Source organism: Brugia malayi (assembly GCF_000002995.4).
Source record: "Brugia malayi strain FR3 genome assembly, contig: Bm_017, whole genome shotgun sequence".
Classification (NCBI taxonomy): Eukaryota; Metazoa; Nematoda; class Chromadorea; order Rhabditida; family Onchocercidae; genus Brugia; species Brugia malayi.
Window position 1 is genome coordinate 48,409 of NW_025062294.1, and position 13,971 is coordinate 62,379.

The following is a 13,971-nucleotide window of genomic DNA, read 5'->3' on the forward strand; positions in this document are numbered from 1 at the left end:
CTTATCACATAAAAATCTTCCTTTTCTTCTATTGTCATATTTGGATCTGGAAATTTGATCTCCAGTTGATTTACTTCTTTAAGAAAACTGACTAACCTTTCCTTTGCCGGTTGAAAGCTCGCGATAATGTGGCTTGACATGTCCCGGCTCGTGGCACCAATAAATTTTGTCGTGAAAGATTGTCTGGTTGATATTCGAATAGTTGCAATACAGTAAAAAGACTAATATGCCTTTATTTTTGGAAGACGTAATATTAATAAATCGAGCAATAAAAAGAGAAGGAATTTATAAAACAAGACCGGAGGAATTGAAATTGGTTAACCGAGTAGTAATCGACCTTAAAGACAAATAATCAATGTAATTTTTTAGGATTTAATTTTATATGAGACAATTTTTTTTAATGAAATAAATTCTCTAACAATGTTAAAATGATGATAAAATGTATGCCGATCATACTAAACAGTGCATACCTTGACGGCAAAAATTGAATTTCAGACATGTTATTATTGGCAGCCGGATCATGTTGAACAGTCTGTGCTTCAGCAATCTGCTTTGTCATCAACTTTATGGAAATACTCCTGCTTTACTTTATAACTCTCGCGGTCAGTTTATCTTTGATTGCTCCTACCAGGAATATAATATCTTGAATATAATATCTAGAGATTGTTTAAAAACGAATGAGTTAAACATCTTTACGTTGAGGAAATATAATATTATGAAAACTACATATGATTTTATCATGATTATAAAAAGAATCAATTAGTAGTTTAATTATTCTGTTTAATCTATGTGCTCATCTAATGATTTTCTGGATCAGTCAGCAATAGTATTGTGGAAGTTTGTTTAGCTGCAGGAACATGTCTTACATGTCTATTTTTTTTTTTTTTTTTTGGCAACCATACCTTGGTTATTTATATTAGACTTTATTAGAGTTAATTAAGATTCCACTTAAAGACAAAAAAAACATCATCTTGCCAACATCGAAGCATCAGCCTATATCTAAAAATTATTTCTATTTCAATTTTTAAATTATTTAACTAAAATGTGTTTTAAACTGTTTAGAAAAAAAAGAGAAGATGAGAAATGCATCTGAGACAAGTTTATTCAAGGAATGAACAATTGGAATAAACAAGTGAATTTTACATTTCAGAGTGCTGATAGAATGAAAGAAAATATTGCAATAATTTACAAAGTAGTGCAAAAGCTTGAGAAAATCATAAATAGTTGAGTTTATTGTTATTATCGCAACACTGGCAGGAGATGAAAAAAAAATAATTAATGGACGTAAAGTTTTGAAGGGAACGAATTATTTGAAATTTTCAAAAATTAAATTGGTATTAGCAAACGATAAAATACAAGGGTAGAAGAAGTAAAACGAAAATATTAATTGGGCAATATTGAGGTTGATGATAGAAATAAAAAGATTTGAATAAATCGGATGACAGATTTTTTATAACAAATAACTTTTAATTATTTGTTTACTTGTCATAGTTTATGTTTTATTTTACTAAAAGAAAATAAAATATGCAAAAAATTATGCATTTGATTAAATGAATGAACAATTTGTAAAAGTTAGAAAAGTATCTGATATATGATATTGCAAAAATATTGAAGATTATACATTAATTAATGTTGATAACAACAATTCCGGCAGTTGATACTTAAATTAACTTAAATAATTATTTCTCTTGCCGAAATAAGGCACAATTTTTTTTATTTTCATTCTACAGCAATAAAATTCCAATTACATTGTAAACCAATAATAACAACAATACCCACAGTAATAACGCCAAGTATAGCAGTACCAGCAAAATAAACGTAAAGAATCGGCGTACATTCACGATCCAATATCAAGTTTATCCGCTCTTGAAATCCTAATCGTTGTTCCTGCAATATTATTTATCAAATTATTTCATTCTACTTGTCGAAATAATACACGTAAGTAAAGTTATTCAGCTTCAAAAAAAAAATTTAATTTAGTCAATCAACTTTAATAATTATTAATTGAAAATTACTCAATTATAATTAATAAATCTTCAAAAATAACACTTTTTGTCGTTTTTTTTTTTTTTTTTTTTCTAACATTTTTTGCTTATATGAATTAGAAAGTTAAATAATGCATGAAATTGAACTTAAATTCTAGTTAATCCAGCATTATAAAAAAAGAAAACAAACTAAAAATACCCGTCCAACCATATCTGATCCTATAGTTTCAAAATCTAATGTTGGTATCGCTTTCTTGATATTTTTACTACCAGGAAGAGGTGGAGGAGTTGCCGAATCAAGCGGTGTTTGCATATCAGCATCCATTTTGATATCTTAGAATATCACACAACTGATAATTGTCGTTACCAAATTTTGTGAAAAATTCTAAAATGTATTGAAATTTTATTTTTTGCAATCATGTATTTTTTATATGTTCATATTATCATAGGTTGAATATTGTATTAGTAATAATTAACGCTAAATAATATAATATTTTTCTTTTAGTTTTTCTATTTTCTTTTTGGAAGAATTATTGCAGATTAATAATAACTAATCAAAAAACAGTTAGGAATAATTTTTATATAAATAAGGAAATGAAATAATTGACTAATTATACTCGTGATGTTCAGTTCCCAATATATTAATAGAAATTGCACAATTGAAAAGTATGCAAATATATTAGTGAAATAAGTTAGCAAGATATAATATGAAATAATAAGTGAATTATTTAATTTCCCTATTTATTTATAATTAATACGGAAAAAAACGCGAGTATAAACAAATAATTAGATAATGTTTGCGTGCTATGAAATGAAAATTTAAAAGGTGCTATTAAATATTAATAATTAGATGCTGAGAGAATATACCTCAACAAGTATTAAGAGAGCTTTAGCTTATTTAACTTTATAATTTATGCTAACATTTGTATTTATCACCAATTTTTTCTTTTTTTTTTTTTCATTTAGAAACCCAAAGAAAAGAAAAAATTTTAAGAAGTTTTTAATATTATTAATATTTTCTAAAAAAACGGAAAAATATTATGAAAGTAAGACTGAAGAGCATTTATATGTATCTTTTAAATGCATAATTTTGAAAAATATTCGAAACAAAACGAATAAACGAAATGTAATAGTTCCGCCGGAAATTGCCATCTGACAATATTCCAGTAATAATCAAATTTGTTTTTCTTTCTCATTTACTAATTAATATCAATATGTAACCCTAATTAACTTTTAATTTAAACAATAATAATAACAATAAGTCGGCGTAACACTTCACTTTTTCTCTTTATTTTATCAATTGTAAGCAAATTTTTAATGAAAAAAGTTGTATAGAAGAAAATAATGAAACAACCAGCTCTGAAAATAAACTATGTTCACAATGAAGTTAACTATTGCTTTTTTCTAAATTTAAAAAAAAAAGTTAAAGTGGTGGAAAAAAAGATGCTTCAACTTCTTACCTATCATTTGTTAAGATAAAGAAACAAGGAATGAAAAAAAAATCCCTTAAATTCTTATTTTGGTATTAAAATATGATGAAATATTCCTATGATACATTTAAATAAATCGACGATGGTTATTAGCCTGTTTAGTCTTTATATCGCACAATTTTCTATTCCTATAATTTGCGCGTCTTGCGAATATATCCCATTTTCTCAGCATTTCCTGTTTTTAATTATATCTTGTATTTCTATGCTATTTCTATCTTATTTGATACTTTCAAAAGAACTAAAACAATATGGATTTTAAAAACTGTTTATCCCGTTTGAAATGCCGGCACAAAAAACATAAATGATAAAATTAAACGGAAAATTTATTCGTTTTTCTGGAACAGCTCAGTTCAACTTTATTCCTTCCACATAAAAAATACGGTTTTAACACTTACCTGTGCAATTTGGCTAATAATTCATGTCCATATCTACATACGCTGTCCGAAATTATTAGCCTCATTTGGCACTGATAACATCCAAAAAATACACTTGAGAGCAGTTTATAATGATACTACTGAGTAAGAAATTTTACCATTAGAGTAATTTAAAAAAAATTTTTTATGTCTTGCATAATGGTATTGTACTTGATTGCTACTTGTGAAACAAGCAATTCTTTTTTACGATTCTCACAATTGTTAATCCTTTGTTACAGTAGCGAAGGATTGAAATAAAAATTTTTAAAGAGATTGCAAACCTTGTCTTTAATTTTCCAGAAACAAGTTTAAAAGATTTGGTTAATATTCTTTCACATCTTACTTCTTTTTTCTTTGATAAGTAGAAAATCCCAGCAGATCCAAAAGTTATTTTACTTTAGATATTTGAGGAAGGTAGAAAGAAAAATGAAATAATCCCATTTTTAGTATTTTCAACAAGATTGATGTTGTCAATAAAATTCTTGCAGAAAAAAAATCACCCTCATCGCTTATTACATAAATAATTTTTGTCCCTTTTCAGAGATTATAATTCAGTTATACTCAGATTATAATTCAGTTATACTCAGATTATAATTCAATTATACTCAGATCATAATTCGGTTATACCAAGATTATAATTCAATTATACCAAGATTATAATTCAGTTATACTCAGATTATAATTCCATTATACTCAGATCATAATTCGGTTATACAAAGATTATAAATCAGTTACACCAAGATTATAATTCAGTTATACTAAGATTATAATTCAGTTATACTCAGATTATAATTCAGTTATACTATTATACTCAGATTATAATTCTATTATACTCAGATTATAATTCTGTTATACTCAGATTATAATTCTGTTGTACTCAGATTATAATTCTGTTGTACTCAGATTTTAGTTCTGTTATACTCAGATTATAATTCAGTTATACTCAGATTGTAATTCAGTCATACTCATACTCAGATTATAATTCAGTTATACTCAGATTGTAATTCAGTCATACTCATACTCAGATTATAATTCTGTTATACTCAGATTATAATTAACTTTTAAATTTAAAAGTAAAATTTAAAACTTTGTAGCTCAAATAAACACCGGCATTCAAATAGATCTTCATTAACTGGAACGATCGTATCGCAATAAGATATTCCATGTATTCTGATCAGCAATTCAATAAATGATCTCACTATTGCAGATATTCCAATTTCCATTATTTTTCCAATAAAAAAGTAGTTTATTTTTAAAATAAAATTTTTATTTTTTTTGCAAGAAGAGTTTAGAGCCGATATCTATAACAACAACTTTTAACTTCTGTGATGTCTCACTTCGCCATTATTTATCAGTGGTGTTCTCAAATTGTTTTTCCTAGTCACTGTAAATAAACTTTGAAAATGAATTTCACTGCACCGTGTAAACTAAGTGAATATCGTTAACATGCAATAAAAGTGGATTTCTGTTATTTAACTTCTTTTTTTGCCTATATATTACACTTCGGTTTTCTATTTTTCTTGTAGTTATTGAGTTTTTCGATATTGGGCACTTTCTTTTGCTATTTATGGCTTTGTTCTGGGTTTATGCATTTTCTCTCTGTCTACGATTATTATTTATATTGTCATATGGTATATACTTGAAATCTTTTTTATTTACATATATGCTGAAAGATGTTTATGTAAAATCTGTGCATATTACTACAATTCGATTTTCGAAATCTATATTCATTTCAGTTGTGTTCCACATTTGAGAGGTTGCTTCCAAATTTCTTTCACTTTTAGCGAACAAGGTTCCTTTTTTGATCGTCTCTTCCGTAAGAATTAAAACAATGGTTTTCGTATCTGTTAGTGATTCACTGCAAGTTAGCAGTGAAATTCTACAACATTTTCTCCAACTCTTTCTTTTTGCATTACTTTCTTTCTATTGCAAACATTACATTTCAGCTTTAGTTTCGAACAAAACAATGAAAATTCCTTCATTAAATATAAAGTGTCTTCCAGAGCCAAGTAGGCATCACACAACTATTCCTTTAAACATAATTGTCATTTTGTAAATAAAAGCACTATCGAGGTCACTAAATGATGCGCGAACATTTGGTCATGTGCTAATAATGCATGATTTCTGGTCGTATAGAATTCAGTTCCTTTTTTCCATCCAATGATCAAAATAAGTTGATTAAATAGATCGGCTAAACTAATGCATAGAAAGCAATATTTAAAGATTATCAAATCTTCATCTGATATTGCGCAAATTAATTGTTATTGAATAATGAATGAATAAAAGGGTAGATTAAAAGTGTAACTTTAATTAGTTAACGGTTTTAAAGTTTTGAGATTATTCTTTAACTTTTCAAGATGTCAAGGCTTTCGTTAATCTGAAATTTTTAAACATTACTTACTACTACCTACCATTCAGACAGTTTATAAGTTATGCGATATAATTTATTCGTGAAGTTGTTTGTTCTATCTTATTTTGCCAAATTGAACCGTGTGTCGGAAAATGAATTCTTTTATTTCCAATATCATGATTCGCAAATTAGCTAAATTTTAGAAACAAATGACCATTCACAGGAACATTATGAAATCCCTTTCAAGTTTTGTCGAAGTGAGGAAGATTTATCGCTAAGGTGTTTCTATTTTGCTCCAATTTTCGTCATGCGAAACATTTGTCCTCATTCGGGCTTAGCATTTTATGATAATATTATCTCATGGATGCTGAAGTTTCCGGCAGACATAACTAATTACAAAATTCCACTCATTGAAGAATCTAGTGAAGTCGCATCTTGAATTTTATCTTTTCTAAATAACCGAATCGAACAATAATGTGGGTATAATAAATATTAGAGAAATACCTAAGACAGCATTCACTTGCTATTGTAATATAATTTATTGTTCGGCCAGTTAATAAAATAAGCTTTGTAAAGCAATAGTCTTAATAAGTAATGAGATACGATGCTCGAATATATCTGTGCATGACATTCCCTACATCCCTAACACTCTTTAAACCTTCATTTTTGTCGTTACAGAAAATTTCTTTTTATTGCACATTGCAGGAAATCGTTTAGAAACGGGAAGTGTCCAAGCAAACTGTTTCGTTTTACAATATTCTTTACAATTACTTGTCGCATATTAACGTTTGTTTTTAAAAAGTTTGGTAACTGAATCCACTTTATGAGTTAAGATCTACTGCAAAACGAAATGGTAGTTCTTACTAATTCAGAAATTCTGCGTAAATCCATCTTCAAGCTAAAAGATTTTAAAAGATCCAAAAGATATTAGAAGATCTACCGATCTCTGTACTCCTCGGCAACATTTTGAGAATCTGCATGAATATCTGCAATAGTTATGTGTATATTTTACATTCAATAAGCACATGAAACAATACATTGCACTAAATATAATTCGATAAGAAAACGTAATAAATTTAATGTAAGCGTTTTTCAGCTTACATTAAATTGAATGCTAAGCAAAGTTATATTTGAATATCAAAAGCTTTCCTATCTTAGCATTAGTAAATGCTAATAAAAAAAAAAGCCCATTTTAGATGCATAGCAGTTATACTTATATCACTGAATTTTGCTATCAATTATGTACAACCTGCAAATCAAATTTATACTGTTGCAGAGCCTACAATCAGTGCTCAAATTGTATGATTTGAAGCAGCTTTTCTAAGCAAAAAATAAAAAAATGATATTTAATCTTTGCCTATCCCGGACGTATCATTATTAGAAAGTATCTATCAATCCATCTACCTATAGTTTTATCTCATTCATTTATTTCATTGTCCAGTGCTCGACTTACTTCCAATGCTCGCAATAATATCTGTCTTGCTTTTTATAACGTTTAAATGTATATGATATTTCGAAAATTGCGTAATTTTCAGTTGATAAAGTGCCTTGGTTCTTTTACTTACGTATTTTGCGGAATGGAAATAATTCTAATCTCAGTACAACTTATATTATTTCTAACTTTTATCAAGAAGGAATATGCTTTCTGTGGCGTATCAATAGCTGTGGACTTCGCTTTCTCATTCCTTTTTTTGTTGTTTTACTTACTTCTCGGTAAGTAATTATATAATGAAAAGAAATTTACATTAATTGGATTTTTAAATCCCTAATTAAATTCGAAATTTTTGTTTTTGATTGAAGATCTTGTGTTAGTCTATTCAAATAATCCACCTCAAAATGATAATACAGAAGACAATCCTTACGTAAAAAGATTTTGCTATTTTTTTGTTGACGTACATATCTGCATCACGTTAGTTAATTCACAATTTTCCACCAGTAAAAGTATCTGTTCCACACATCTTTCTAATTTGAAGCCATCATATCGCAAGTTTTGTTGCCACTTGATGTCACAATTTTTCAGCAATGTCATATTATGCATTCCACATTGACCTTTCCCATCATTCACCTACACAATAATTGTTCCTCCCTCAATATCTTCCTGAAAAACTGTGCTGACCTTTTTGCATGCTCAGACTGAAGTTGTCAAATGCAGGCCCTTTCATTTGTGCACTAAGCTTCTCTTTAAAACATCCCATTCTCAAAGTTGATCGCTTAACACAATAAATTATAATAATATAAGTTAAAAAGTATGTTAAAAAATCAAAAAATTGCAGCAATCAATAAATTTACCTAAATTTGCAAATTATTATTTATTAACTAAATGAACTTCGTAGAAGTACTGATGACGAGATGGCTTATATAATTGTTATATTGTTGACAATAGTTAAAATATTAAATGATTATTACAATTACAGTAGCAATAGGTTTAAATTCATCCGAGGTGTCATCAACGTTAATCGCTGGCATAGGAACGTTATTGAAAGATGATGATCTGCAAAAGTTTATGCATACGGTAGATGATATTCAAAGAAGGATGCAGTGTTGTGGTTTTGCTGGAAATCACACGGAGTGGATGCAGAAAAAAATAATTCACTATTATGATCCGGTAAAAATGATCGTAGAGAGAACTACTCTGAAACTAGATACACGATCTTTGAATCATGTGTTGAAGTTATTGCAAGTATCAACAATTTGCAAATTGCAGATCGAGGATGAATTAAAAATAATGCTAGATCAGGCAGATATTTGGAAATCACAAAATGATGAAGAAAAAATGAATTCAGCTTCTTTATCTTGTTGCTCGAACACCAAAAGGAATTGCTCCAAAGAAAAGTTTGCTCTTCTGGACTTATATTTTTTCATAAATTTCACTATTGTGACTAAAGGCTTGAAATAAATTGCAAAGCTGATTTGGATGAGAAATTAGTTTTTCATTCGCTATGTGATGTAAATAGAGGAAGCAAGCTTCCTCGAACAAATGATCAAAACCGTAGATGGATAATATGACAGAACTATGTAGATTTGCTGTGCTGAACACTTCTCCTTTGATATATATAAAACATGGCAATAATAAAAAAAAATGCAATAATAAAAAATCTCGAAAACTAATATTGTATCGAAAGAACTCATTGCCCTGATAATATTTCATTTTTTTAGAATGCACCAGCAAGGTTGCTTCAATAAATTAAGCACAAATATTATCTGGCTAATGGATTCAATAGGTATAGCTCTAGTGGTGAAGTTGATGCTTTCTGTGTTGCAAGAAGTAATATTTGCATATGTTGTAATTGGTATCACTATAACAAATTCTGCTATTACAGTAATTATTTTCTTGATTGAAAAATAAACAACTAAATTTAAATGAGAGAAATATGATTCTTAAAGGCTTGATTGAATATTGGTGTAACATGGTAATACTTATTTAGTTCTTTTTTGAGCCAACTTCATACATGATGGTTGTTTTTTGAATGATATTATCACAGACTTTCAGTTTCGGAGACTTTTAAAAATAGTGGCATTTTTTAAGGTCACCGTATATTTTAGTTTTGTATTTATAGGCTTTTCATATTAAGTTTTGAAATTTCGTTTACCTATATTTCAAATCCATACAAATTCCTAGACGAATAAGTTCTCATATAAGCGAGAAAAAGAGATACAATTTTGAGGAAATGCTCAAATATTTTAAAATACTTTTCTTAAATTTTTCATCTTCTTTACTTAACTATTATAGCTTTTAACTATCTTACTTTTAACTATAACTGTGCATGCAAAAATATAAGAGGATTTTCAGGAAATCAAAAATAATGATTCCTCTCGTTTGGATAAAGAGCGAGATTTTGAAAACAACTAGAAAATAAGTGAGACAAAAGGTAAAAACGAAGTAATTTTTAAATATTGTCGAATTTTGTTTTCTGATTTGTTAACCTGATTGCAGGAACTGTTCAGCAAGGACGAACACTCACGAAAAAAGAATAGTTATCAAAGAGGATTATTAATTCCTTCAAAAATATCATTACCTTAATTGCTTTCTTGTATCAATTTATAACTGAATATGTAATCGTTTCCCACATTTTGTTCATATTCATAATCCAAAAAAAAAAATTTCTTTTCTCTTGATACTATCCTATCCCTGCTGTTCTCTTAAATAATTTTTTTAGCAATTATTCACTTATCCAATATTCCTTCAAAATGATCTTTGAATCTTAATAATGTAAAAATGATTTACAATCCAAGGGACTAATGATCATTGTATCAGAGCTGTAAAGTTTAGGTCAAAAAACAGGAAACTAGCTAACCAGAGATTCGACAACAGGGCATATAACTTTTAAAATTAGTAATGTTTTCATAACTTTTAAAATTAATGATGTTTTTCTGAACAATAAAGTAGTAGGAACGTAAAATATTCTGGAAATTTTGAAAATTTTTTCGAATCATCTTTCATTCAAATGCATTTGTTAAATTACTTAATTACTTTTTATTAAAAATTGAAAAAATAACCATTTAAAAAGAAATTTTCTTCTTTTCTATTTCCCTTCTGATCTGCGATAACAAGTACAGTATTCCAGTATGCAGCAAAGCTTATACAAATGAACGTATAGTGAATTATATCAATAATGAAGAAGTAGTGCTAAATCATATTTAATTATTGTTGAAAACCAAATTTCTTCAACCACACTGCTTTAACGCAAATTTCTATTCATTCAATTGGAAGCCAATTTCTTAAAAAATGTTGACAATAATAAGTACAGGAAAGTGAAAGCAGCAAGAACATAAACATCATTCGACAATTTCCAATGCAATCTTTAAGGATCGTACCACCAATTGTTGCTTTTCTTCATGTAGAATCCAGAAAAAGTTGAATATTAAAGGGTGTAAAAAATTTTTGCAGGTCATGACACTATGGTACTGTTTTTTTTAACGCTATGTATAATATATAAACATCAGTATAAGAATTCTGAACTAACTTCTAATTTTGAAGCATAGACAATGATATCTCCAAAACTAAATTGCCGACATTATGGTCTGTCAATTTATTTCCTTTATTTAAAGAAGTAATACATTTAAAAGTTACAAAATTTATACTTAATAAATATTTTTTGAAAAACTTTTTATAATAAGTAAACGTGGAAATATTTTCAACTTTCGTTGGATGCTATCTAGAACCCTTTCTTTGAATAAACTAAAATCTGAGAAAGTTTTGATAAAAGAACAGAAATTGCTATAAGATCTATCATCAGATGAAATCATGGCTTTGCTCTCCTGGACTGTTATAACGGTCAAGGCCATATCTAAAAAACTTTTTTTTTTCTATCAACTATCCTTAATCGGTAGTAAAAAAATGATTATTGGATGATGGATCAGCATGATACGAGCATTGTTTAAATTCTGCTTCCTGCTAGTGTTTGCGTGTGAAAAAAAAAATGGTGAACACATGAAAAAATTTCATGTGTTGAAAAAAATTCAACTGGTTGTTTATAACGTTGACAAATGAGGGTATGTTTTATTTTAAATAAAAAAAAAAGAAAGAAAAAACGCTAAGAAGCAGTCAGAGTCAACTTTGATTTTACTAATGGAGAAAGACATAAATCAATCAGAATAAAATTTGATTAAGATGATATGACGAATATCACCCTAAGGATGATTAGATAATATATCATCCTTTACATTATTTTACATTAATTTTATGAAAAATGATATATATTTACTTTTATAAATACCTGAGGAAGTAATTTTATAAATTGCTATCATTTGCTATTTGGTCAATGAATTGTAATAAAGGTGCATTCGTTTTTTAAAGTCACAAACCGTTTTAATCAAATTATCATTCCTAAAACTAATAAGAGGTAGTCAAAGACTATAGCAGCTTATCACTTTAATTTAATAAGTCACAATTTTAAGACGAAAATTTACTCCCGCCATTGTCTTAAAAAACATAATTGCTATTTTCCCTTATCAATCCAATTATTTTGAAAAAATACAAATTCATAAATTTTTCAAACAGATAAGAAGAGGCAATGAAGTAGGAATCAGATATAATTATTGTGGCAGAAGTTTTAAAGTTTGATTTCAAACTAAGTTGAAGTATATGAATCAGACTACTATCTGATTAAAGATTAAAGACTAAAAGTGCATTTAGTAATTATTTTAAGTGATCGAAATTCATTTAGCTTCATCGCCTAGTTATTTTACACATTTATTAAATAACTCTGTTTCCCTTATCTTTTCTTAAAAAATACCAAAAAAATAAGTAGCATTTTTTACTTTCAAACATGTTAAATTTCTAATTTATCATCAAAGCAGTTTTGAAGATAACGGGTTTTCAGTGAATATTCTTTCAACATGTTTTAAAGTGAATTTGAGTTGATAGTTAATTTTAAATTGTTTTCAGTTAGGTTCTTTTATCGCTTCCTTGTGTTGCTTTGCATTGCAACTTATTTCCGATTTAAAAAATAAACAAGTGGATATTGGAATCTGAAATCTTTTTCATGTAACTATCCTGAAATTAAATTTTAACTTTTTTCGGGATTTTTTTTATTAGATTTAGATCAAATAAAATTACTCCGAAATTAATTTTGTAACGGAATCAATTTTGAAAGTAATTTAAAATTATTTATTTACCACTCGTATTATAAGTAAGAGTTCAATTTTTTAGACAAAGAGATAGCCTACCGCATTTCGGCTGGATTATCTGCAACTCACTGCTTGAAATTATCCTAAAAATAATTTATTTCCTCTATATATATTAGATTCTAACATATATCACTTTTTTCATAATTTCATATAATATATATATTAGATTCTAACACATATCACTTTTTTCATAATTTCATATAATATATATATATATTAGATTCTAACATATATCACTTTTTCATAATTTCATAACGAATATATCACTTTTTACAAAATTCTTGCTGTTCTAACAAATCTACCGCATATTATCTTATTGTTCTAGCATTTGCAATAAAGTAAATAATATTGAGGAATTGATAACAGATTTTGATATTTAGTAGTATAGGTGTGATTATAAAATTTGAGAAATTGAATGAGTGCAAAATATGAATGTGAAATAACAGATTCTTAAGACAAATGACAAATAAACTTAATTTGGCCAACGTGGGTTTCATTGCTTATTCAGCTGGGATAAATAAACATCAGTAAAGAATGACTTTTGAGTGTTTAAGAATTGCTTTCTGAAAACATCAATCATCAAACTGATTCCTTGCTAAAATTGTTTTTCGTTCCTGAAGAAGTTTGTTAGTGGTTGCTAATGGTAATTTTTTTTTTTTTCACAAATGAAAATTGGTATAAGAATAATCACGAGGATACATAAGTAATAAACTTTCCTCTATCACATCCTACGCATAAAGCACGATATTTTAGATCTCTATGATAAGTAGGTGTTAATCAGATATGATTATTATTAATAATGGCACAACTAAAACATCTCACTATGAACAATTGGTTTGCGCCGTTTTCTGAAAAAGCAATAATGTCGTAGAAGATTTGGTCATTTAATTAATAATTTTGAGAGAGGTTTTTGATCGTAGGGAGATTGATTGGAGTAAGTGTAAATAAATGGGGTGAGAGAGAAATAAACAATACCTTTATTAGCAGAAGTAATAGAATAATATGTTGATAGAAAACAATTGAATTTGAACTCGTCTGGTTCTTGGCAACAAATTACACGTATATTAAAATCTTTTAACAAGGGTGACCCTTATATAGCAATT

The 13,971-nt window shown here is 27.7% G+C and overlaps 2 protein-coding genes across 2 annotated transcripts; one reads left to right on the top strand and one right to left on the bottom strand.

Moving 5' to 3' along the window:
• Positions 1-1,719: 1,719 nt before the first annotated feature.
• Bm7968 (Uncharacterized protein) lies at positions 1,720-2,310 on the bottom strand (the record flags this gene model as incomplete). The annotated part of the gene is made up of 2 exons (XM_001895679.1): positions 1,720-1,887; positions 2,185-2,310. The coding sequence occupies 2 exons, from the start codon at positions 2,308-2,310 to the stop codon at positions 1,720-1,722; spliced, it is 294 nt and encodes a 97-aa protein (XP_001895714.1).
• A 3,544-nt stretch (positions 2,311-5,854) lies between these two features.
• Bm7967 (Uncharacterized protein) lies at positions 5,855-10,259 on the top strand (the record flags this gene model as incomplete). The annotated part of the gene is made up of 9 exons (XM_043082877.1): positions 5,855-5,897; positions 6,442-6,517; positions 6,944-7,024; positions 7,435-7,537; positions 7,774-7,951; positions 8,653-8,843; positions 8,943-9,070; positions 9,395-9,557; positions 10,173-10,259. The coding sequence occupies 9 exons, from the start codon at positions 5,855-5,857 to the stop codon at positions 10,257-10,259; spliced, it is 1,050 nt and encodes a 349-aa protein (XP_042938811.1).
• Positions 10,260-13,971: the final 3,712 nt, after the last annotated feature.